The sequence below is a fragment of the Poecilia reticulata genome, linkage group LG13 (genome assembly GCF_000633615.1).
Source record: "Poecilia reticulata strain Guanapo linkage group LG13, Guppy_female_1.0+MT, whole genome shotgun sequence".
NCBI classification, from domain to species: domain Eukaryota; kingdom Metazoa; phylum Chordata; class Actinopteri; order Cyprinodontiformes; family Poeciliidae; genus Poecilia; species Poecilia reticulata.
Window position 1 is genome coordinate 30,045,372 of NC_024343.1, and position 21,643 is coordinate 30,067,014.

The 21,643-nt window shown below is 39.4% G+C and overlaps 1 protein-coding gene across 3 annotated transcripts; it reads left to right on the plus strand.

Annotated features, from left to right (window-relative positions):
• Nucleotides 1–2,331: 2,331 nt before the first annotated feature.
• prdm10 (PR domain containing 10) lies at nt 2,332–17,882 on the plus strand. Of its 3 annotated transcripts, none has more exons than XM_008426470.2 (24): nt 2,332–2,566; nt 4,616–4,748; nt 5,587–5,748; nt 5,823–5,882; nt 5,967–6,071; nt 6,879–7,047; nt 7,130–7,371; nt 8,174–8,374; nt 9,592–9,664; nt 9,756–9,873; nt 9,948–10,068; nt 11,111–11,374; nt 11,481–11,492; nt 12,672–13,016; nt 14,023–14,178; nt 14,254–14,433; nt 14,507–14,617; nt 15,167–15,367; nt 15,449–15,586; nt 15,827–15,997; nt 16,720–16,857; nt 16,928–17,102; nt 17,191–17,288; nt 17,461–17,882. In XM_008426470.2, exons 2-24 carry the CDS (start codon nt 4,677–4,679, stop codon nt 17,641–17,643), a joined length of 3,495 nt encoding a protein of 1,164 aa, XP_008424692.1. In that variant the 5' UTR covers nt 2,332–2,566; nt 4,616–4,676; the 3' UTR covers nt 17,644–17,882. The 3 variants fall into 3 exon arrangements, with proteins under 3 accessions (XP_008424692.1, XP_008424694.1, XP_008424693.1); XM_008426471.2 differs by lacking the exon at nt 2,332–2,566 and adding an exon at nt 2,604–2,628 and having other exon boundaries at nt 17,461–17,643; XM_008426472.2 differs by lacking the exon at nt 11,481–11,492 and having other exon boundaries at nt 17,461–17,643.
• Nucleotides 17,883–21,643: the final 3,761 nt, after the last annotated feature.

Sequence of the window (21,643 nt, forward strand, 5' to 3'; positions counted from 1 at the left end):
CTCCTCCCTCGTTTACGCCTCCCCTCTATCCGACCTGAGCAGCTGGAGAGGGAACAGCGCCACCAGGCGGCCAGCGTTGTAATCTCACTGCCTTTTAAAACGGCCCAACAAATAATTGCAGCCGAATATGCAAGAATTTACATTTACTTGAGTAAGTTCTTTAAAATTAATGTACTTTTAGGAATATTTTTACTAAGTTGTACTTTTTACTTTTACTTGAGTAATTTTATTTTTTACATATCATTGCTCTAGTGAGTATAATTTTTGGATTCATTAACTTCATTGAATAAAAAACGAACAAGTTTTAACCAAAAATTCACCAGACGCAGAGACACAGCTGCAGTTTTTGTTAAAGTTTTATACGTTTTTTTATTGAAAGAAGCTGATTTGGAAACTTTTTTTTTGTTTGATTTTGTTTTTTTGTTTGTTACTTATATAAATTACTGTCATTTTTGTCCTTAAAATATCAAAACAATGGTTATTTTGGTCCATCTGATCAGATTTTCTGAGCATTAAACTTGCTTCATGGTGTTTGGTAAATCACATTGAGTCATTAGCTTTTCATTTAGGTGTTTGTCTCCCTGAATGGACTTAAAATAAAAGACCTTAAAAACATTAAGCTACCTTTTAAATGAGAATTATTATATTATAAATTCAATACATAATAATACTACAAATTATTGTTTCCTTGTACATTAAACATAAAGTTATAAAGGGTTGCACATCACTCTTTCTTCTAAAATCAACTCTCACTTAATAGTGTGTAGCAGTGTACTTGCTATTTGTGTTTTGTTAACCTAGTGTTGCTAAAGTCATCGTTTACATTCATTATTGCAATAGAAATGTTACATCTTACCGCCCAGAAGAGTCCAAATAAAGAACAAACAACAAAGTTTTCTGTATTTTAGCTAAGCTAAATAAAAACAAATATGTTTCTCATTTAATTTCACTTTTGGCAAGGCTTAGTGACACAAAAATATCTATCAATCCTGTATTTCTCTGATATTTAATTTTTTTAACTGCCTTATGTCCTCTCCTCATGCTGTATGACAATAAACTTATGCCCTCATTCAGCCTTGTTTTTATTAGTTGCAAGGTTTTTATTTGCTTTCACAGTTATAAGCAAGAAAAATGCATTTATATGGCTTCATTCAGACACAAGGCAAACCAAAGTGCTTAACAGGACGTCAAAGGAAACACAATCATAAGCATAAAAGCATTCCATAAAATAAAAAAATATGAAAATACATATATATATATAACAGATTCTTGGATCAAACATGCATTCAGTCCTAATTTAATTTAATTTTTCTGCACATTTCAGGTTTCAGAGATTTTGTCACTAAATGAGAGCAATTCATTATTGCATCGTGAATTTCCCTTCAGCTGCTCCACCAGGAAGTCTGATGACGACCCTCTAATGAGCTGGATATTCTTTCTGAAGGTTTATTATTTCACTTCTGCAGCTTATTAAATTGCTTAGGTTCCAGTTGCTGAGTTTCTGACTGCTTTGGGAAAATTCAGCTCCTATAATGATGTGATTGTGCCTCAGGGAAAATCCCTGGAGTTATTTGAAATAAAGTCTAGAACAAAAAGGAAAGGGAAGCATGTAAAGTCCCTTAATAAAATAAGCTCTATAAACACTCACAGCATTGTTTTCATAGGTTTAGTTATGATTTTCTTTATTCTTGATTAACCATTACCCCATTTATTATTTTAATTAAATTTATTTATTTTGTATCTGTGAGTGTTTGGCTCCCTTTAGTGGTTACTTTGAGAAACTAGGTCATGAGATTTCTTACCACCTTACCCAGATCATTACAAAAAATATACTACTCAATCTTGGCTATTTCAAAATGATTACTAAATGTAAATATTTGCATTGTTTTTACTAATAAAACTGTACTTGTAAACTATAAACTCAATTTGTTTTAGCTGACAAAATGTTTTTTTGTTTGGTTGTTTGTTTTTTAATATTGACCAAATTTGGAAAATGTAGAAAAATCCAGTTATTTCTAAATATGATCAACAGTCATCAGAAAACTGATTAATCTTCAGACCATTTTGTACCATTAATGTGAAAGGAATCTTTTTACAAATATGTCACATAAAAATATATAATATAATATAATATAATATAATATAATATAATATAATATAATATAATATAATATAATATAATATAATATATAAATTAAAATCAGATGGATTTTTGCATTGGAGAAAGTAAAAATCTTACTCAAAATCTTACTCAGAGTAACGTAAAATGTGATTGGACAACGTCAGGGTTTAAATTTTCTGATTGGCTGTGAATGTGGGGGGGCTGAAATTTAAAAATTATGTCACCCAGTTTTAAGAGAGGTAGACGGCAGCTTTAGAGCGAAAGCAAAAACACTTAGAGTAATGAAAATATCGGCATGACTGGTCAAATATTGATTTAAAACCGGTCTATAGTGCCTTTGCGCCAAAGTTTACAGTTACCAATCAGATACCGCGCTCTGGCGTGTTGCTAGGTAGATTATGTTAATATATGCAATGCAGCCATCTCTGCAGCTACCATTCTGAGGTAAGAACAACTTGTGCGTTTTCGACAAAATGTAAGAATTCATGGGATTAAACAGCGATCAGGTCTGTAGCTCGACTGTACAGAGGTGTTTATAGTGTCGCAAATTAAAATCTCGATTTCTTTTTGCGGATATCCTCCGGCTGATAATATATTTATTTTGCGTAGGTCTCTTTGGATGTAGCTGTTGTTGTTAGTCCCACCCAAAATGGAGCCCGTTCTTCCTTGTTTCACGGCAGACTCGAAGGGCTGGGCTCAACTAGAAATGGGGGACGGGTGGGTTTAGCCAAATATTTCGGTCCTTAACGGTTTAAAAAAACCCGTTTGCCTCAAAGCGGATGATGAGTGGAGTTTTCCGCGGTGTGATAAGTGGAGTTAGGCGGACTGCCCGGCCTCCGTGCGGGGCTACACGGCCGTATTGCTGGCTTTGCGGCGCAGTAACTGCCCGTGTTTCCACAGCGCTGCTTTCTGTGGTATGGTCCGGTTGGGACCGGCAACCTGCGGGGTTAAAATAGGGGGGAAATGAACATTTTATTGATTATACCAAGTGGGTTTATGAATGAGAGGAGAGAATTGGTGTTTTCCGTTTGAATTTGCGGCTGTGTTTTTAGATTCCTTCACCCGGAGCGGCCTGCGGATCACCGGTCTTTTTCTGTGGAACGTTCCCCCGCAGAGAGGCTCATGTGGCGGCTCTGTTCACGCAGCTACACGCCGCTTTATTTGGGCAATCCCGGCCTGCCATTGGATCAAAACTGTGGCTGAATGTCACTAATTATCAGTAGCATCACATTACATATGTTTTTAATAAATGCATATGTAGCATGTTGTCCCACATCCGCGCTAAAACAGAAAAAAACAAAACAGAATAAAGATGATTGCATTCCAGAGCTTTCTATGGAAAAAATGATTGGCCCCTCACTGATTTCCTCTGGCATGCTTAAATATTTTAGACCAAACTCCAATCAAGCCCTAAACCTCATCAAATGTTTGTCCAGATTTCCTCCCAGTCGTCACAGAAATATTTTAATTCTGTCACATTTAAAGGTTTTTAAGCATAAACTGCCTGATTTAGCTCATTTCGCATAATCTAACACTAGACTTTGACTAGACCCCCTCCAGAACCATCACATATTCACTTTGAATATATTTTATATTACTGTACTGAATCATAACCTCAATACAGTTAAAACTTTTCAGGATTTTCTTGTAAAAACTCCTCTCATACATGTGTTTTTTAGTTATTTTGGTCTACTTTATGATGTCTGGCAGGTTCTGTTAAAGTGATTTCTTGGTTGAACAGCTCACACAGTAACTTGCTTTGTTTTTAGCTTCTCGACTCTCCAAATATGTGGTTAATTACATTTAATTCAGGATTTAACAATTACTTTTCCACTCAGGGCCTGACTAGATTTATTTATGTTTTTTCCAGTCAGAAATAATATCATGTGAAAATATGTTTTTATTTGTAGTCAGTTTATCAATATCTGATTCTAAATTTTGCTTTATGATTAGTTGTAGTTTTACAAGAAACCTGTCAAAATAAAATGTTCATCTAATTTATGTAGGGTTGAAATGAATAGTCGTGATGAAATGATGAATCGTCTACTAATTTAGTAATGGATTAACTAGAATATACAGAAATTAAAAGGTCACTTGAACAGCACCCTTAAAGCAGTAATTGCTGTACAAAAATATATACATTTTGCATTTAAAATGGGGGAAAAAAACTTTTTTGTCTGCAAATTTGCTCTGCCAGAACTTTTCAAGTGGCAGTTTTGAATAAAAAAATCTGCAAAAAAAGCTAAATTTAAATCTTCCTTTAGCAATCCTTACTTAATTACCCAGCTATATTTTTAGGTAGTTTACATATTAATAGTAAAATTAATAACTTGGCAGAGGAATCTTTTAAACAACTGCGTTTTCTATGAGTTCTCTTTGACAAAGTAAGTCTGGGAATGTGAAATAATATGATCTAAAATCAGTTAAGTTTTGTGATAGTATCGTCTTTAGAATAACTGGTGTGTATGTATATATATTTATTTTGTACTGTAGGCATCCCACGCTGTCAGGAGAGGAGCGCGGCGGCTGCTGAAGGGCCTGGTGCTCCGTAGCCATGGAAACCAAACAGGAACCGTCGGCCGTGTGGAGCCAGGCCGTCAACGACGACTCCAACAATTCAACACAGGTATGAAGTAAACCTGTTCCTGAGCTGCTGGTCCAGCCGCAGTGACATTCAGTCACTTTCACTCACAGTGACAGAAAATAAAAACGTTAATTTACTGCTTAAATGTTTCTAAATATTATCGTATTACAATAACAAACGCCATTTTTTGTGGGTTTTTGTTGAGCCAGCAGAAAGTTTTGCACAACGATAGAGTGGAAAGAAAATAGTTGTGACTTTGGTGATTGCTGTTGTGTGAACAAAAAACTGAAAAGTGTGGTGTGCCACTGTGTTCAGCCACTCTGAATTTGTAAAACCACCTTTTGGTGCGATTACAGATGGAGGTGGTTTGACTAGGCCATTCTTCCATGTGAAAATACTTTGGTCTGTAGCTAAAGCTGTCGGTGTTGTTCAGGGATGTCCAAAGTGCGGCCCTTGCAATAGTTTTGTCTGGTCCTCTGACCACAAACCGACCTACAATGATGTATTAGAATCGTTGTAGATGGGAGTACATTTTCGCCAATGAATTTCAAAAAAAAAAAAAAAGAAAATGTCTTGAGTGTTTTTTCTCAAATAATTGAGAAAAAAAACTAAGTTCTTTTATTTGTTGTTGTGAATCAACTAATAGCTAAATTAGAAAACAACGACCCAGAAAGCCCAGAAGCAGTCCACCTTTATTTTATCAGAACAAGCGTCTGAGATTTTCTACAAGAATCTCAGTAAATTCATGTGAATTTAGTTTAATGCTTAGCAGATAAAAACAATAAATTATTTTGTGATTTTTACTTCGATTGCTTGCAGTGAAGTTTCAGGAAACAGGGAGATAATTTTCTCATCTAAAAGTTGGAGCTTTGTGCTGCAGGTGCATTTTGAAGGCAGCGCCGTGACCCAGATTGTGTACAGTGGCGATCAGTCGGACCGGGCGGAGCAGCAGGTGGTCTACACAGCGGAGGGGAACTCCTTCACCTCTGTGGAGTCTGCAGAGCACACGCTGGTCTACATTCATCCTGCAGACGGCACCCAGGTAAACATGGAGCTCTTTTATCTACTAAAGACTAAAACAAGCCCAGAACTGAGACACTTTCACTCGTTCCTCAGACGGTGTTTTCTGATCAGCCTCAAGTGGCTTACATCCAGCAGGATGGCACGACCCAGCAGGTACGGCTGCCTTGCTGTTCCACGTTCCTCTGACTCGCTGAGAGTTGCTTCTTTCACAAACAGGTTTTTTTCCCTCACCTACAGGTGACTGTTCTCCTGCCTGGTGGACAGAATGTGAATGCTGCCAATCTGCATGTTCTCAGTAACGTGGCAGATGCTCCACAAGCCATCCTGGAGCCAGTTTCCCAGGTGAGCAGGCATTCAGGACTGCAGCTAATGAACGTTTTGGCTATTCTGTCAATTACTCTGATGATTAATCGATTACTCTGATGATTAATCGATTATTCTGAGGAGTAATCGATCATGCTGGCGATTAATCAGAATAAAAATTGCTACGTTCTTCAGATTTTTCACTTAACCACTCAAGCGTTTTTTACAGTATTTGAAATACATAAGAATGCAAATAAACGAGTAATCTAATTACTTTATAAATAAGAAAATAAACATTTTAGTGCCGAAGATGCAATAACTCTATCCCTACAGTGAACGGTTGACCATTTGTAGCAAAGGATGCATCTGCAGCTAAAAAAATATTCCTAACATCGACATAAGAAAAACTCAGCTGTTTCTGCTTCATTTAACATGATGTATTGATTATTTATTGGATTGCCAATTAATAACTGAATAACTAAAGGTGCTAATAGATATTTTTTTATTGCACCAGGATTTTTTATTCCTTAAACTTTTCTATTCCTCAAATGCAAAATATATCTATTTTTTAGTTACAGCTATAGTTTCAATAATTGGTTAATCCGATTAATTGTTTCAGTCCTCGACACTTTCTTCTGTGAAAACGTTGAGCTCAGCGAATAAAATCAAAATGCATTCTGACGGAGTTTAATGTAATAAACCTGCAGGAGTTTAGGTTGTTTCTGTCATGTTGTCATGTACGACGCACATCTTATCCTGTGTCCAATCGTCTTCGTCAGATGTTCCACTTAATATCTCATTAAGACAAACATTTAATTGCAGCTGACTGTTGATTGTCTCTCGTAGGAGCATCTGTCCAACTCCCTGACAGACATGGCCGACATCGCTGAGGCCCCCAGCAGCCCACTTGGAGCCACCGACTCCACAGACGACTCAGACGAAGTCGACGACGAAGACTCGGAGATGGACGACTGGGAGCTGCGCCACCCTCCGTTGTTCGACCCTCACGCCCTCTGTGAGCGGAGCTCTGCACCACCGCCACATCTGGAACAAAAACATCTAGTTTGATTCATTTCCATTGTTTGCATCCGCCTCAGGGTGCGAGGAGTGCAACAGCTCCAACCCTTCAGACTGTCCGCTGCACGGCCCCCTGCATCCCATCCCCAACCGGCCCGTGTTGTCCAAAGCCAGGGCCAGTCTGCCTCAGATCCTGTACATCGACCGCTTCCTGGGAGGAGTCTTCTCCAAGAGGCGCATCCCCAAGCGAACCCAGTTTGGCCCTGTGGAGGCACCGCTGATTTCCCAGAGTGAGCTGCAAGACCACAACTTTAAATTAAAAGTAAGTCAGACGAGGTTCAGTTCATTTATGAGCGCGAACAACCGACTACTGCTGTGAGTTCAAGCTAATTCCCCCTGACTGCACCGCAGGATGGTAAAAGAAGTCTCCAAAAGTCCTGAAATACAGCAGAGACCGGGTACTGTTGAAGGCCACCACTAACGATTATGTTAGAAATAGATTACTCTGACGATTAATCGATTACTCTGACGATTAATCAGAATAAAAAATTGCCACATTCTGCATACTTTTCATTTAACTACTTAAGCTTTTTTAATATATTAGAAATACATAAAAAAGATGCAAATAAGCACATCCTTTAATTCATTTTTAATAAGAAAATAAACAATTTATTGCCTCAAATTCAATAACACAGCATTTCTTTAGTGAACGTTTATGCTTTGTAGGGATGCATCTGCAGTTAAAAATACTTCAACACGTGAAAAGCTGAGCTCTTTCTGCTTGAGTTAACATTACAGTGTAGGGCTGATCTGTTGATTATCTTTTGATTAATAAGTGGGATGATTTTTTATTTTTTACAGAATTTGAACCAGTTGAAGCTAAAAATGCTACTTGATAAGTTTTGGGTAGCACATATTTGCAAGCAGAAGTTTCTTTTTTATGCAAAACATTTGTATTTTTGTATAGTTTTGGTTTTAATTCCTGCTCTTCGTGGTGTTTTTTTCTGTCTGTAAACCTCGGTTAATCTATTACTAAATTAGTTGATTTCAGTAATCGATTAATCGTGGTTGATTTGATTAATCGTTTCTCACCATGTGTGTCTGATGCCTTGTTTCTCCGTCAGCTGTGCATGCTGGATGAAGAGAAGGAAGGAGAGAAGCCAAGCGACGTCTGGTTGGATCTCTCGGACGAGGAAAGCTGCAACTGGATGATGTTTGTGAGGCCGGCGCAGAACCACCTGGAGCAGAACCTGGTGGCCTACCAGTACGGCGCCGACATCTTTTACTCCACCATCAAACACATCCAGCCCAAGCAGGAGCTGAAGGTCGGTGAGCGCTGGGTACGAAGAAAGAAAAAATCACAAAGTCTTACTAATATTTTTTATGTAGTTTTTAGTGCAAGTATCTTGGTGCACTTGAAAAAAGACAAAACTAATTTACAAATAACTTTTATGCAAAATATAAGAGCTTATTTTAAGTCAATAATTCTTGAATTCTTGGTATTGATTTAAAAAACTTACTCATTCCTAACGGTGGGAATTTATTGTTCTGTTTATCATTTATCATGAAAGATTTCTTATTATGGTTAGAATTTTGATTTATTAATGTCCTGATAAATTTCAGATCCTGACTGTCAATAAAAAACAAAAGTGATCAGAAATGTTAGATTTGCTTTTTCCTCCACTATTTGTTCCTGGAGAGAATTAATAAATATCCGTAAATGAGTAAATGGGAATGTTTTATCCAGAACATTCCCATTTACTATGTTGTGTTGCAAAAACACAAAATATTACAAATATTTTCCGACTAGTTTCTGGTAAATATTTTAGGATACTTCAATTAGATAAAACTAACTTATAGGTAGCTTTTCTACTAAAATAGAAAGTTAAGTCAATCATATCTTAGTATTGATTTAAAAAGTTCTACTTCCACTGGCAGATTATTTTATTTATACTATTGAAAAATGTTTCAAGTGAAATAATTTGCTAATATAACTAGTGCTTTTTAACTCATATTGATTAATTATTGACTTTAAAAAGCTCATAGTTCTTGCTGTAATGTTACTTAGGAGTTAGTTTTGTCTTATTTCAAATGTAATAAAATATTTGCACAAGAAACTTGACAAAAAATGCTTGGTAACATTTTGTGTTTTTGCAGTGTTTGTGTTTTTTGGCGCTGCAGATGCTGCGCCATGCAGTCACAGAGAAACATTTACCTAAACAGAAGTAAAAAATCTATTTAATTTTTCATCATTATCATTATTGTGTCACAAAATATCGCAGTAAAATGCTACATTTTCCAGCCGAACTTGTTTTGACTTGCAGCAGGACATTTCTCTCATGGTGTGAATGAAAGAGAAAAAAAAACATAAATGTATTTAAAAAGTTTTGTTTTGTTTCAACTGTGTTGAGATATTTTCACAGGAATCTAGACAAAAATGGTTGGTAAGATTTTGTGTCTTTGCAGAATGAATGATGCAATGAGCCAAAACAGTAAAAATGTTAAGGGCTGTGATTAAAAAAAACCAGTGTTTTTTCTGCAGGTTTGGTACGCCGCCTCGTACGCAGACTTTGTGAACCAGAAGATCCACGATGTTACGGACGAGGAGCGTAAAGGTGAGTTTTTCTTCCGTCTGGTTTCTGACGCGGCGGCGGCGGCTTCCTGACCTCCTGACCTCCTGACCTCCGCCTCGCCTCGTTCGCCCAGCGCTCCAGGAGCAGGAGTGGAACTGGCCGTGCTACGAGTGCAACCGGCGCTTCGTGAGCTCCGAGCAGCTGCAGCAGCACCTCAACATGCACGACGACAAGCTCAGCTCCGCTTCGAGGTGGAAACTTTTCCTTCTCATCATGCTTCATTTATCTTTCTTATTTAGTGACGTCTACTCATCTCCGGTTTCAGATCCAGAGGCCGCGGCAGAGGAAGAGGCAGGAAGCGGTTTGGGACGGGGAGACGGCCGGGACGGCCGCCGAAATTTATCCATGTGGATCCAGCTGCAGACACCAACGGAGACAAGACTGCAGTAAGGGGACTGTTCCACCTTTATAGTGAGAAAAAACAGAAAAAAAACAAGAAAAGTGAAGGATGACAAACATTTTGACAGACGGAGAATCAGCTGAGGGAGGTAAAGATTAGGGTGATGGCCAAGAGGCCTTCTAATCTCACAGGTTAAAGATGCATGAAGCTGCTCAGCGAAATCAGGAAGCCATCAGAGATGAAGATGTTTCCATTTAGTCTTGAGAAGAACAGGAATAAGTTTTGGTGCAATTTTTACAGTTAAAAAATGTAAATAAAAACAAATTAATCACGTTTTTAGTTTGTTTTTTTCTATTTTAAAATTTAGATTATTCTAAAAAAAGTGCAAAGTTTCTCTCCAGTCATCAGAAAGTAAAACATTCATTTAATAGAGATTAATTTCACCTAGAGTAAAATATTTGAGCTAATATATTAGCTCAAATATTTAATGATTATGGCTCACAGGAAAAGACGAACCAAAACTGAGGTTTTAAGCACAAAAGTATGTAAAGTTAACAAATTTAAGAATATTTGAAACATTCAAAAATAAAACAAATAAAGTAAAATGAAACTTTAAAAAGCTGAGTAAAATATAAAAAAAATGGAAATACTACAAAATGACAAATAATAATGTATAAAAATAGTGAGAAAGTTTAAGATATTAAACTAAAAATAATAAAAATGAATTATAAAAACTAACAATATTTAAGACAAAAAATAATATAAAAATAAAAAAATAATTTGAAAATTATAAATATTAGAACAAAAATACTAAAAAGAAATTATTTTAAAAATATAATACTAAAAATAATATTAAGTTAAAAAATGAGTAGAAAATTAAAAACAAATTATTTTTAAAAAATAATTCAGATTATTATTATTATTGTTGTTGTTGTTGTTTGACCAGTAGGACTGACATAAATGGTGGTGATGGTAACAACTTTGAACCAACAATAATAAATATATTTTAAAAAGCATAAAGATATTAGAGATGAAAGGTGGATTTATTTGTGCATAAACGTCCGTCGCCGTGACGATGTTTCCACCAGGAGATGCTGGATCTGACGGAGAAGCCGCTGGAGGAGGACGGCGCTCAGAACGGGCTGAAGGAGGTCGACACGGAGCCGGAGGCCGAGGCCGGGACCGAGGACGAGGGCCCGCCGGAGCCCCCCACCGAGGAGCCGCTGCTGCAGGCCGACGCCGCGCCGCCCCGCCCCGACCTGGCCGCTCCCGTGAAGGAGGACCCGGCGCAGAGCGGGCAGCCAGAACCGCACCTGACCTCCCAGGACCTCCACCGCGCCAAGAAGATCCGGGTGAGACTCTGAGACTCTGCTCCCGATGAAGAGTCTCGCTTTCTGGTGCCGCTTTTCGCTTGACAACGCTTTGTCTCTTCTTCCTCAATGTGTGCCTCCCTGTCAGGCGGACGAGCAGGTAGGCGAAACCCGGGAGAAACAAACATTTACTTTATGTAGGACAACCGGGACGGCGCACATCCTCTGCTTCTTGTTTTGTCTTTAAGCTGAAACAAAAAACTCGCTGCAGGTTACCGGAGTGAATTTGGCCACACGTTCTTCAAGTCAAACAAAACTGATGGCAGCAAAAAACCTTCAGGAGGTGTTGATGAATGTTTCCAGAGGTCATGAAAGGTCAACCTGCTCCCACCACTTGTAGAAAGTTCAGATGAATCTTGACAAACAAGGGAATTTCTGAACTCTTTAAGTTGAAAATTTGCAATAAATTCAATATTTATAAATTCAATAAAGAATTTTTGTATATTTTTAAATTGTCAGAAATTTTATGGAAAAAAAAGAGAAAATTTTCTGAATTTCAAAAGTCAAAAATGTTTGACTTTTCAAAGTCTGAAATTTCAAAGTTTTTTTCTAGAAAATTTTAGATCGAGCTCACATTTTCTGAGTTGTTTGTTCTGCTTTTGTTTTTAGGATTTACAAAGGTGAAAGGTCAACCAACCTTTAAAATGGCTGGTTGATTTCGCTGCACTGTGCTTTGTTTGTATGATGGAGAAGAAAATTACTACAAGAACAGAGTGATTATGATTATTTCGAAATGATACGAGAATAAAGTCAGAATTTTAACAGAACAAAGTCATAAAATTGTGAGAACAAAACAACAAAATTATGACTTTATTCTTATATTCAAATCTTTGTATTTTCTTACTGTTGCCCTAATAATCTGTCCCAGGTTTGTAATAGTTTGATAGTTTATGCTGGAAAAAAAGTTTTTTTTTTTTTCATTCATAATTTTGAAGACATGAATACAGATTTTTATTTAAAATCATTGCAGCACAAATAAAACATTTTGTTGCACCAATTTTGTTAGATTTGGGTAGCATGGTGGTGCTGTAACATTTCCAAATGAAAGTTTTATCAGCACAAACGTAGCACCAGTTTTATTTGATCTTTAGGAAACGGCCGGGGCTGGTTGACCTTTCATGACCTCTGAAAATTGTTATCAAACCTTTAAAATTATGGCGGCAAAAACAACAAAATGTTGCTGCCGGTTTGGTTTGGTTTAAAGAATGTCGGGGGGTCGACTTCCCTCAGGTCTGCAAGTTTTGCTGCGGCTAACCTCCTGCTGCTCTCTGCGTCCCAGAATGCAGCGCTGCAGCACCTCTTCATCAGGAAGAGCTTCCGGCCGTTCAAATGCACGCTGTGCGGCAAGGCCTTCCGGGACAAAGACAAGCTGGAGCTCCACCTGCGGGTCCACGGCCGCGACGCCTACGCCTTCTCCTGCCACTGCTGCGGGAAGAGCTTCGTGAGCGACGCGGCGCTGGAGGACCACCTGCTGGCGCACGCGGAGAGCCGCTCCTACTCCTGCCTCCTGTGTCCGGAGACGTTCGAGAGGCTGGAGCTGCTGAAGGACCACGTGGACGTCCACGCCGTGGACGGCTGCTTCAGCTGCCCGTCCTGCAAGAAGAGCTTCACGGACTTCATCCAGGTCGGTCTGCAGCCTGCAGCTCTTAGAAACCCACAGAGGAAATGCTTGTGACTCTGGATTATGGCTTGTGATTATCTAAGATTTTTGCTTAATTTGTTTTATGATAAAACGTTTTATGCTTTACATCTTTAGAAAATCATTTTTTGTGGCTTGGAGCGAGTTTTATTTTGCAGCAGCAGGGTTAAAAGTGGCTCTTTGAATGAAAAGGGTCAGAGTGATGCTAACGGATGTAGGCCTAACATGATTAATAGTGATGAATCAATTATTGAAATATCGTCTAATTTATTGATCGATTAATCATTAGCTGGTTTGTAGAGACTCAAAAAAAGGCAATTTGCTGAAAGAGCAACACACTCAGATCAGATATTAGACAAAACTTTACAAAATGTACAGAGCTGCAACAAACAATTATCTTAGTAATCGATTAATTGTCCGACGATTAATCAATAAAAAATATTAAGTTCCGCTGACTTTTTATTTAACTACTTAAGCATTTTTAAAAAAACATTAGAAATACCTGAATCTAAATATGTTTTTTAAAGCAAATAGCCTTTTTTCAGACTATATACTCCAGTTATTGATTAATCAACTGATAAATTGGTCATTATTTGACAAGTCAAACAGACAAAGCTGAGCTTTTCACATATTGATGTGTTATTTTTTGCCTGCATCATCATGAACATTACTTATAAAGCACCGCAGCTGAAACAAAGAGCTGAACATCAGTAATAAATAACGGATTAAAACACAATTCAAACAGATAAAATCAAGACCAATGAAGGTTCAATTCTACATGTCAACCATACGCTAAAGAGAAGCTGTTTCTGTGTGTTAGGGTTGATTTTATTTGTATTTTTCATGCATTTCTGTATGAAATTAGCTTAAGTGCTTCGATGAGAAGCCTAAAGAACGGACCACTTGTCTTTATCGATTAATCGTCTACTAAAATAATCGTTCCTTAGATTTTCTCATTCTCCTGAGTTTTGGGCCTTGTGCTGTTCCGTAGGTGAAGAAGCACATCCGCTGCTTCCACTCGGAGAAGATCTTCCAGTGTCCAGACTGCGATAAGGCCTTCTGCCGGCCGGACAAGCTGCGGCTCCACATGCTGCGCCACTCCGACCGCAAGGACTTCCTGTGCTCAACCTGCGGCAAGCAGTTCAAGGTGCGCCGCCGAAGGCTGGCAGCGAGCTCTGCTGCCTGAAACCAAACTGTTACTCACTAATGCTTCTCCCACCAGAGGAAGGATAAGCTGCGGGAACACATGCAGCGCATGCACAATCCGGACAGAGAGGCCAAGAAGTCCGACCGGACCCACCGCTCCAAAGCCCACAAAACCAAGGTCCCCTCCACTGACCTGGAAAGCTTCGTGTTCAAATGCAGGCTGTGCATGATGGGATTCCGACGCAGAGGGATGCTGGTGAGCGGCGGCTCTCGGCGGCGAAGCGATCCGGGAGTCGGCGCCGCGCTCAGCTCTGGTTTCCTGTCTGCAGGTCAATCATCTGTCCAAACGGCATCCGGAGATGAGGATCGACGACGTGCCGGAGCTGACGTTACCGATCATCAAACCCAACAGGGATTACTTCTGCCAATACTGCGATAAGGTTTGGTGTTTTATAACAAACACAACACAGAGCCAGTGTAGTTATGGTGGAAAAAAAACCCTGGTGTGGGTAAAGGGTAAAAAATTATAATAAATTTTCTAATGAAAGGAAATGACTGGTGGCAGCTGCCGGAAGCTGCCACTGTTTGGGGGATGCTGATGTCAGTGTCAGTTATATTACCTGTTTGCAAGTCATTACTTTTGAGATGCTGATGTTCTTAGTTATTAAACCTGGTAAGACTAGTTCTACTTTGACTGAATGTACCTGGTGGAAAGTGGCAGGTTCAGTGGCTTTGGTGGCAGCCGCCACTAATTAAATATGAATATGTTTGTTTTGATCAAATCAATAAAATATAAAAACAAGAATATATTTGCAAACGTACACGCATGCATGCATTTAAAAACGGACACAAAAACTCCAATGTTTTGTAAAAGCAGTGGCAGCTCCAGTGGCAGCTGCCACCACCGGCTGCCACCACCAGCTGCCGCTACCTGAGCTTCCTGTCTCTCCTTCCATCCTGCCGTTTATTGACGTTTTTTTTCTCTGCAGGTGTATAAGAGCGCCAGTAAAAGGAAAGCTCACATCCTGAAGAACCACCCGGGGGCGGAGTTACCGCCCAGCATCCGGAAGCTGCGCCCGGCCGCTCCCGGGGAGCCGGACCCGATGCTGAGCACCCACACCCAGCTAACCGGAACCATAGCAACCGCGCCGGTCTGCTGCCCGCACTGCGCCAAGCAGTACAGCAGCAAGGTGAGCGGGTTCATCAGCCAGGTCGTCTCCTCACCGAGAAGCAGGGATTCTAACAAAACAACTTTATTTATTTTTTTCCAGACTAAGATGGTGCAGCACATCAGGAAGAAGCATCCGGAGTTCGCCCAGCTGGCCAACACCATCCACTCTCCTCTGACCACGGCGGTGGTCGCTCCGGCAGTCATCACCGCTGACGGTGCAACGGCAGAGGCTGTGGTGGTGAGAAGGAACACTCCTCAGAAAGACTCGCTGAACGCAGAGAATAAACGTTTACCATTCATCCATAGGAGATGAACACTCAGACAGATGGATGGATGGATGAGTGAACAGATTCATTCATTCACTGTTGAACTAACTGACTGGATCTTTCAGTATAAATGACAGAAAATCAAAACGTTTCTCTTCACTCTGATTTCTTTCCTGGATTCTTGGGTCAAATGTTTTGCTTCTTTGCGTCAGACCACCGACCTGCTGACCCAGGCCATGACGGAGCTCTCCCAGACGCTGACCACAGACTACCGGACCTCCCAGGGAGACTACCAGCGGATCCAGTACATCCCAGTGTCCCAGGCGGGCGGCGGCCTGGCGCAGCCGCAGCACATCCAGCTGCAGGTCGTCCAGGTCGCGCCGGTAAGAAGACAACCAGCCAGGCCATAAATAAAAACAAAAATACATTTTTTTAATTATACCAGATACTGTTTCTGACTTTATAAAAAAAATATTTTCAAATGACAGAAAATATTTTCAAAAAGTGGCTTTTATATCAATCATCCCTTTTATTAGTTGTACATCAGAATATTATTTCTGAGCTGTGAGAATTTTTGTTTAATTTTCAGTATTTTTCCTGTTGTTTCACTAACGGGAACATATTATGAAAAAGTCACATTTTAGTACATCTTTTGGGTTTCAACTGCTTCTAAAAACAAACTGTTTGTTTATTGCTTCAAAAAACAAACAGAAAAAGACAAACATCTGGCTGTTTATGGCAATAAGTTCATGTTTTTTGGGGTCTGAAAAATGAGCCTTTTCAAAAACCTCCAGAACGTAGCGTCACAAATGAGCAGGCACTGCCCGTTACCTAGCAACCTCCGCGGAATTCAGCCCGTTACCTAGCAACCGAAACTGAACTCCAGCAGAAAAGACGTGTTCTTTGCTCAAAGGAGTTCAAATAGGCAGAACAAAGCAGACTAGAATCTCATTAACTAAGAATAATTTCATGCTAAAAATGTAATGAACATGTTTTGTACCCGTCTTAAGCCGTCTAAGGAAGCGTAACATGCCACCTTTGAATCCCCAAAATGTGGTACGTTTGATGAGATTGATGATGGAGTTGTGCTTCTCTGCGTCTGCAGGCCTCCTCGCCTCACTCCCAGGCCCAGACAGTCGATGTGAGCCAGCTGCACGACCCCCACGGCTACAGCCAGCACTCCATCCAGGTGCAACACATCCAGGTGTCGGAGTCCTCCGGCGCCGCTCAAGCCGCCACGCAGGTAAATAACTAGAACTCATCCTGCAGCACGATTATACGTATCCGTTGGTTTATGTTGAGCGTCCCTCCAGGGAAGCAGTCAGCCTCTAAGCCCCGCCTCCCAGCAGCCCAATCAGGAGCTGAGCCCCGCCCAGCTGACCCCCGTCACTCTGGCTCAAGGTCACGCCCTGCAGACCGCCACCTCCCAGCAGCAGGGGGCGGTGCAGCACGCCTACATCCCCGGAAACTGGAACTACAGAGGCTACTGTGAGTGACTCTAAATGCACAGCTCTTCTTCTTCTCCTTCTTCTCTTTGGATCCATAAGAATAAAAAGTCAACCCCAAACTGTTCCAGCGTCTGAGATCCAGATGATGGCGCTACCTCACGCGCAGTACGTGATCGCGGAGCCCGGCACGCCCGCGTCTGGGGTCAGCAGCAGCCAGGTGAAGACGGTGAGTCCCCAATCAAACCGAATCTACCAGAACGCACACATCCTACCACAAACTGACTAAACTATCGTTTCCTTGACGACCGCATGTGTCTTTCCACATGGTGGCAGCTTTATTTGTAATTTATAATAAAACTTAATTTATGGAGCTGAATTTTTTTTTACTTGTCTCTCAGGCGCACTTCGTCATCTCTGATGGTCAGGCTGACCTGGAGACGAAGCAGGCGGCTCCTCAGAGCGCCACCCAGACCGACCAGCTGGATCCGCCGCCTGCCACCCAGCAGGCCGCCACGCAATACATCATCACCACGACGACCAACGGCAGCGGCACCGGTGAAGTCCACATCACCAAGCCGTGACCTCTGGGCGTTTCCGCTGGTCTAACTGAAGAGTCACGGCGTTGGACGTTTAAAGGAAGCGAAACGCTCCCAGCACAGTTTTATGTGTCTGAATGTTAATGAGCTGCTGCCAGAACTTTATCAGGAAATTCAAACAAAGTTTCCATTTACGACTGAAAACACCGACGACGACGGGGGAAAATACACTACTTCTGACATCATGCACTGGAAAATGAAACTGAGTTGTACTTTCTGGATTTAAAAAAAAATAAAAACAAATGAAGTGAACCTCTGTTTTAATCCAGGTTTATGTTACATAAATATTAGGATTTTATTTGTGAATGACGTGAAAACCCGGTTAGAGATGTTACAATCATGCAGGGACGTGTCGTCTGTTGGATGTTACCGCACAGTGTTGTTGATTTTTGTGGATTTTCTCCCATCAGTTTCCTCTCCTGACGGTTTTTATTTGCCAGCTGGATCGTTTGAGATATTTTACTATCGGATTCTGTTGTCTTTGTCATCAGTTTTTTATAATAAAATGTTGGAAAAACAAACACGGCTCATGCGTTGCTCTTCAAAATCGTTCCGTTTCAATCTTTTAGTCTGGCTGATTTAGGTTAAAGGTTATGGAAATGTACATTTAATTGCTTAATGTTGATTAAATGGGCTTTATTATGTATTTTCCAGACACAGGGCATTTTTAATATAATCAAGGTATAATCAAGAACTCATGTGATGACTTCCTGAAGGCGGAGTCTCTTTACGTAGAGTAGGAGCTTCTTAAAGAGACAGAGACCCAATTGCTAGTCAAATTTCTTAGTGAGATATGTTTGATATTTATGGCATTTGAGTTAAAATGGTTCTATGTGCCTGGAAAATACATAATACTGTCTAATTTTGTAATCACATGTTGCCTTTTTGTCATTCCTCCTCCAATACAAATGCGTAATTCCTCCTATTTATTTTAATGACTTAAACAAAAAAATCTTTTATGTTTATTTTTTTATTATTACATTAAACACATTTTCTATGTCAGGTTTCAGTTATTTAGACCGGGCTGCAGCACCTAAAAAGAGCTTAAATCATAATTTAACGGCATTTTGTGAATGGGAATCTCATTCACAGTGTAATTCTAATTTTAAACGTTAATGGCAGCATGACTCCGTAAATATCAGTAAATATCAGTGAAATGTAAACTAAAAAACACTCAAAAGAAATTCGTCAGATATTCTTGATAGATTCAGTTGAACAGGAAAAGAAAATATTACAGAAGAAAATTAAAGTGATTGTAAATAATAAAAACCATTAATAAATACGTAACTTGGCAAAGTAAAAAATAACCTGATAATTAAGGACGAATTCAGACCCACCCAATTCATTTCAACGGGGCCATAGAGTATCTCCACACTTTGTGTGAATTACAAAACATTTTCTTCAACAGTGAATCAGGGGAGAGCGCGAACGCAGTCCCCCACTACCATAAATTATGCAGTCGAGATTCCCACATTTGGGGAATTCGCAGGGGTCAGCACAGCCGAAGTGCAATGGCTGAGCCTCACCCTGGGTGAACCACCTTCATGATCATGGTATCTCCCCTGCCAGGTAAGTATGAGTTGCTCTTCTCTCTCGCTGCGATGTCTTTCGCAGACATACCCACATGACTCACGGTGCCGACACATTGTTAGCTAAGAGATAAAAGCCAGGAGACCAGTATTACACGAGCTAAAACATTCTGGGAGAACTTGGTTAAATACAATGTTAAATATAATGTTTAAAATAACGTTTGATTACCCACAATGCAATGCTGTGTTAGCCTAGCTAACGCTAGCAAACAACTGACACATTTTTACCGATTTTAACTTCTAGTAAAGCCCTAGTAATCAAACAGGGACATTATGAATCAAATAACCATCCGCCTATTACGAGCAACTATTTAATAAACATAGTACATACCAGAAAATGATTAAATCTAATTATTAAAATTCTGTTTGATTACCCACAATGCAACAGCGCATGACCATAGCTAAAAAGCTAACAGTTTATTTCTTTTTTAACTCTTTTCTGAAGCATAAACAACCCATCAAAGGTCATGTGGATTTAAAATATGTGGAACATTTAATTTGAACGCTTTAATGAGCACCATAAAGCCAGAATAAAGAATAAAAAAAAACATTTTTAAAACATATTTTTAAAACTCACAGGACAACCACTTCCTGTTCCTTATTTTTCAGATTTCCTTTATGTTGCTGCCACCTGCTGACCAGAAGAGGAAAACCTTTATTTGATTTGTGAAGCTTCAATAAAGGGTCCCCACTTTTCACAAGGAACTCTGCCACCTCTTCTCATCTCTAAAATTCATGGACAAACATCAAGATGCAGAACTGTATGATATGATAAACAATCTGGAACTGTTTTTTTTTTTTTGTTCTTTTGCTTTACTCCTTCGTTTCTTTTGTATGTATGGTAGCAGCCTGGGTCGGCTTCTTCAGGTTCTTTAGATTTGTTTACATCTGATGCTGATACAATGTTTGTTGTATATGATGATAATAAAAAATAAATAAAGAAAAATAAAGAAAAGCTTCAATAAAGGGGGATTTCTGTGCTTTTTTTTGCATCCAGACCAGGATAGAGAAGTTCTTAACCCAAAACTACAACAGCCAGGTTAGACATTGATAGCAGAATATTTAAAACCAAGTTTGTGTTTGTGAGGCCTGTCTTATTAATACCCAAATTTAATTTTGAGTATAGTATTTGTTTATAAACATTCAGTTGAGTTGTTTTTAAATATTCAATACAGTAATCATTTATCAAGTATCAATTAACATTTTATATCTATATTTTGTTTCAGTGGGGTGTAACCAGGGGTGAAAGTAGTTTTAAATTCTTGGGGGTACTATGACAAAAAATAAAAATTGCATATGTTGCATATGTATATATAGCTTCTTTGTGTGTTTTGGAGTTTCTGTGCTGATTACATTTTTGCAAAGCGATAAAAGCTGGTAGCTCTTGAATTGCTACAAAATAAATCTGTATTTCCTCCCTCAACCCACCGGCTGCAATGTTGACACCTTGAGATGCCATGAGACCTAAATTCTGATCATCAGGGCTTTGGTGCATCCCAGTTTTCCACGTCTGGCATATAACCATTCATTTAAGCTTTTAACTTGGTTATATTCAGTGGCGCAACTACACATTATTCAGGTGGAAACGAAAACATAAATCCCCCCCCCGCCCCAAGGAAGGTTGAAGGAGCGTGGAAAACATACGTCTTTTCTTTCCCTATTATATTTGAAATAACTGTTTGCATACGAAAGAATAAGACTTTTGATAATATTTTTATGTCAATTCCCAGTAAAGTTAAAGGTCTCCAGTTTTTTAAATTGTTTTGTGAGCCTTTTTTATGTATCAATGTGAACATTCCTTGGTTCATAATACTTGGTAACATTCCTTCTTTAAAGGATTCCTTGTAAACTTGGAGCAAAGGTTCTTTTAAAACATCCCAAAAGGTGGCATAAAACTCCTTTGGTAGACCATCAAGGCCTGGAGCCTTGTTGCTAACCCTAAACCATTAATAAATACGTAACTTGGCAAAAAAAATTAATGAAATGTAAAAGGAACCTGAAAATTTAGGACCAATTCAAAATAACCCCACGCTTTGTAACTTAAAAAACATAATTTTCCTCAACAGTGAATCAGGGGAGACGCGAACGCAGTGCCCCACTACCGTAAAATATCCCAAAAGGCCTGGAGCCTTGTTGCTAACCCTAAACCATTAAAAAATACATAACTTGGCAAAGAAAAAATAATGAAGTGTTAAAGGAACCTGATAAATTAGGAGGATTTCAGACCCATCCAATTCATTTCAACGGGGTCACAAAGTAACTCCACGCTTTGTGTRTCTTWAAATGTTAATTTTTCATATTAACAGTGAATCAGGGGAGAGCGCGAACGCAGTCCCCCACTACCATAAATTATGCAGTCGAGATTCCCACATTTGGGGAATTCGCAGGGGTCAGCA

Bases quoted from the DNA above. Each gene is read 5' to 3' on its own strand.
- prdm10 (XM_008426470.2), top strand. From the start codon at position 4,677: ATGGAAACCAAACAGGAACCGTCGGCCGTGTGGAGCCAGGCCGTCAAC. The intron at 9,665-9,755 runs GTGAGTTTTTCT...TCGTTCGCCCAG, and splicing joins TACGGACGAGGAGCGTAAAG to CGCTCCAGGAGCAGGAGTGG. The intron at 17,289-17,460 runs GTGAGTCCCCAA...CTTGTCTCTCAG, and splicing joins GCAGCAGCCAGGTGAAGACG to GCGCACTTCGTCATCTCTGA.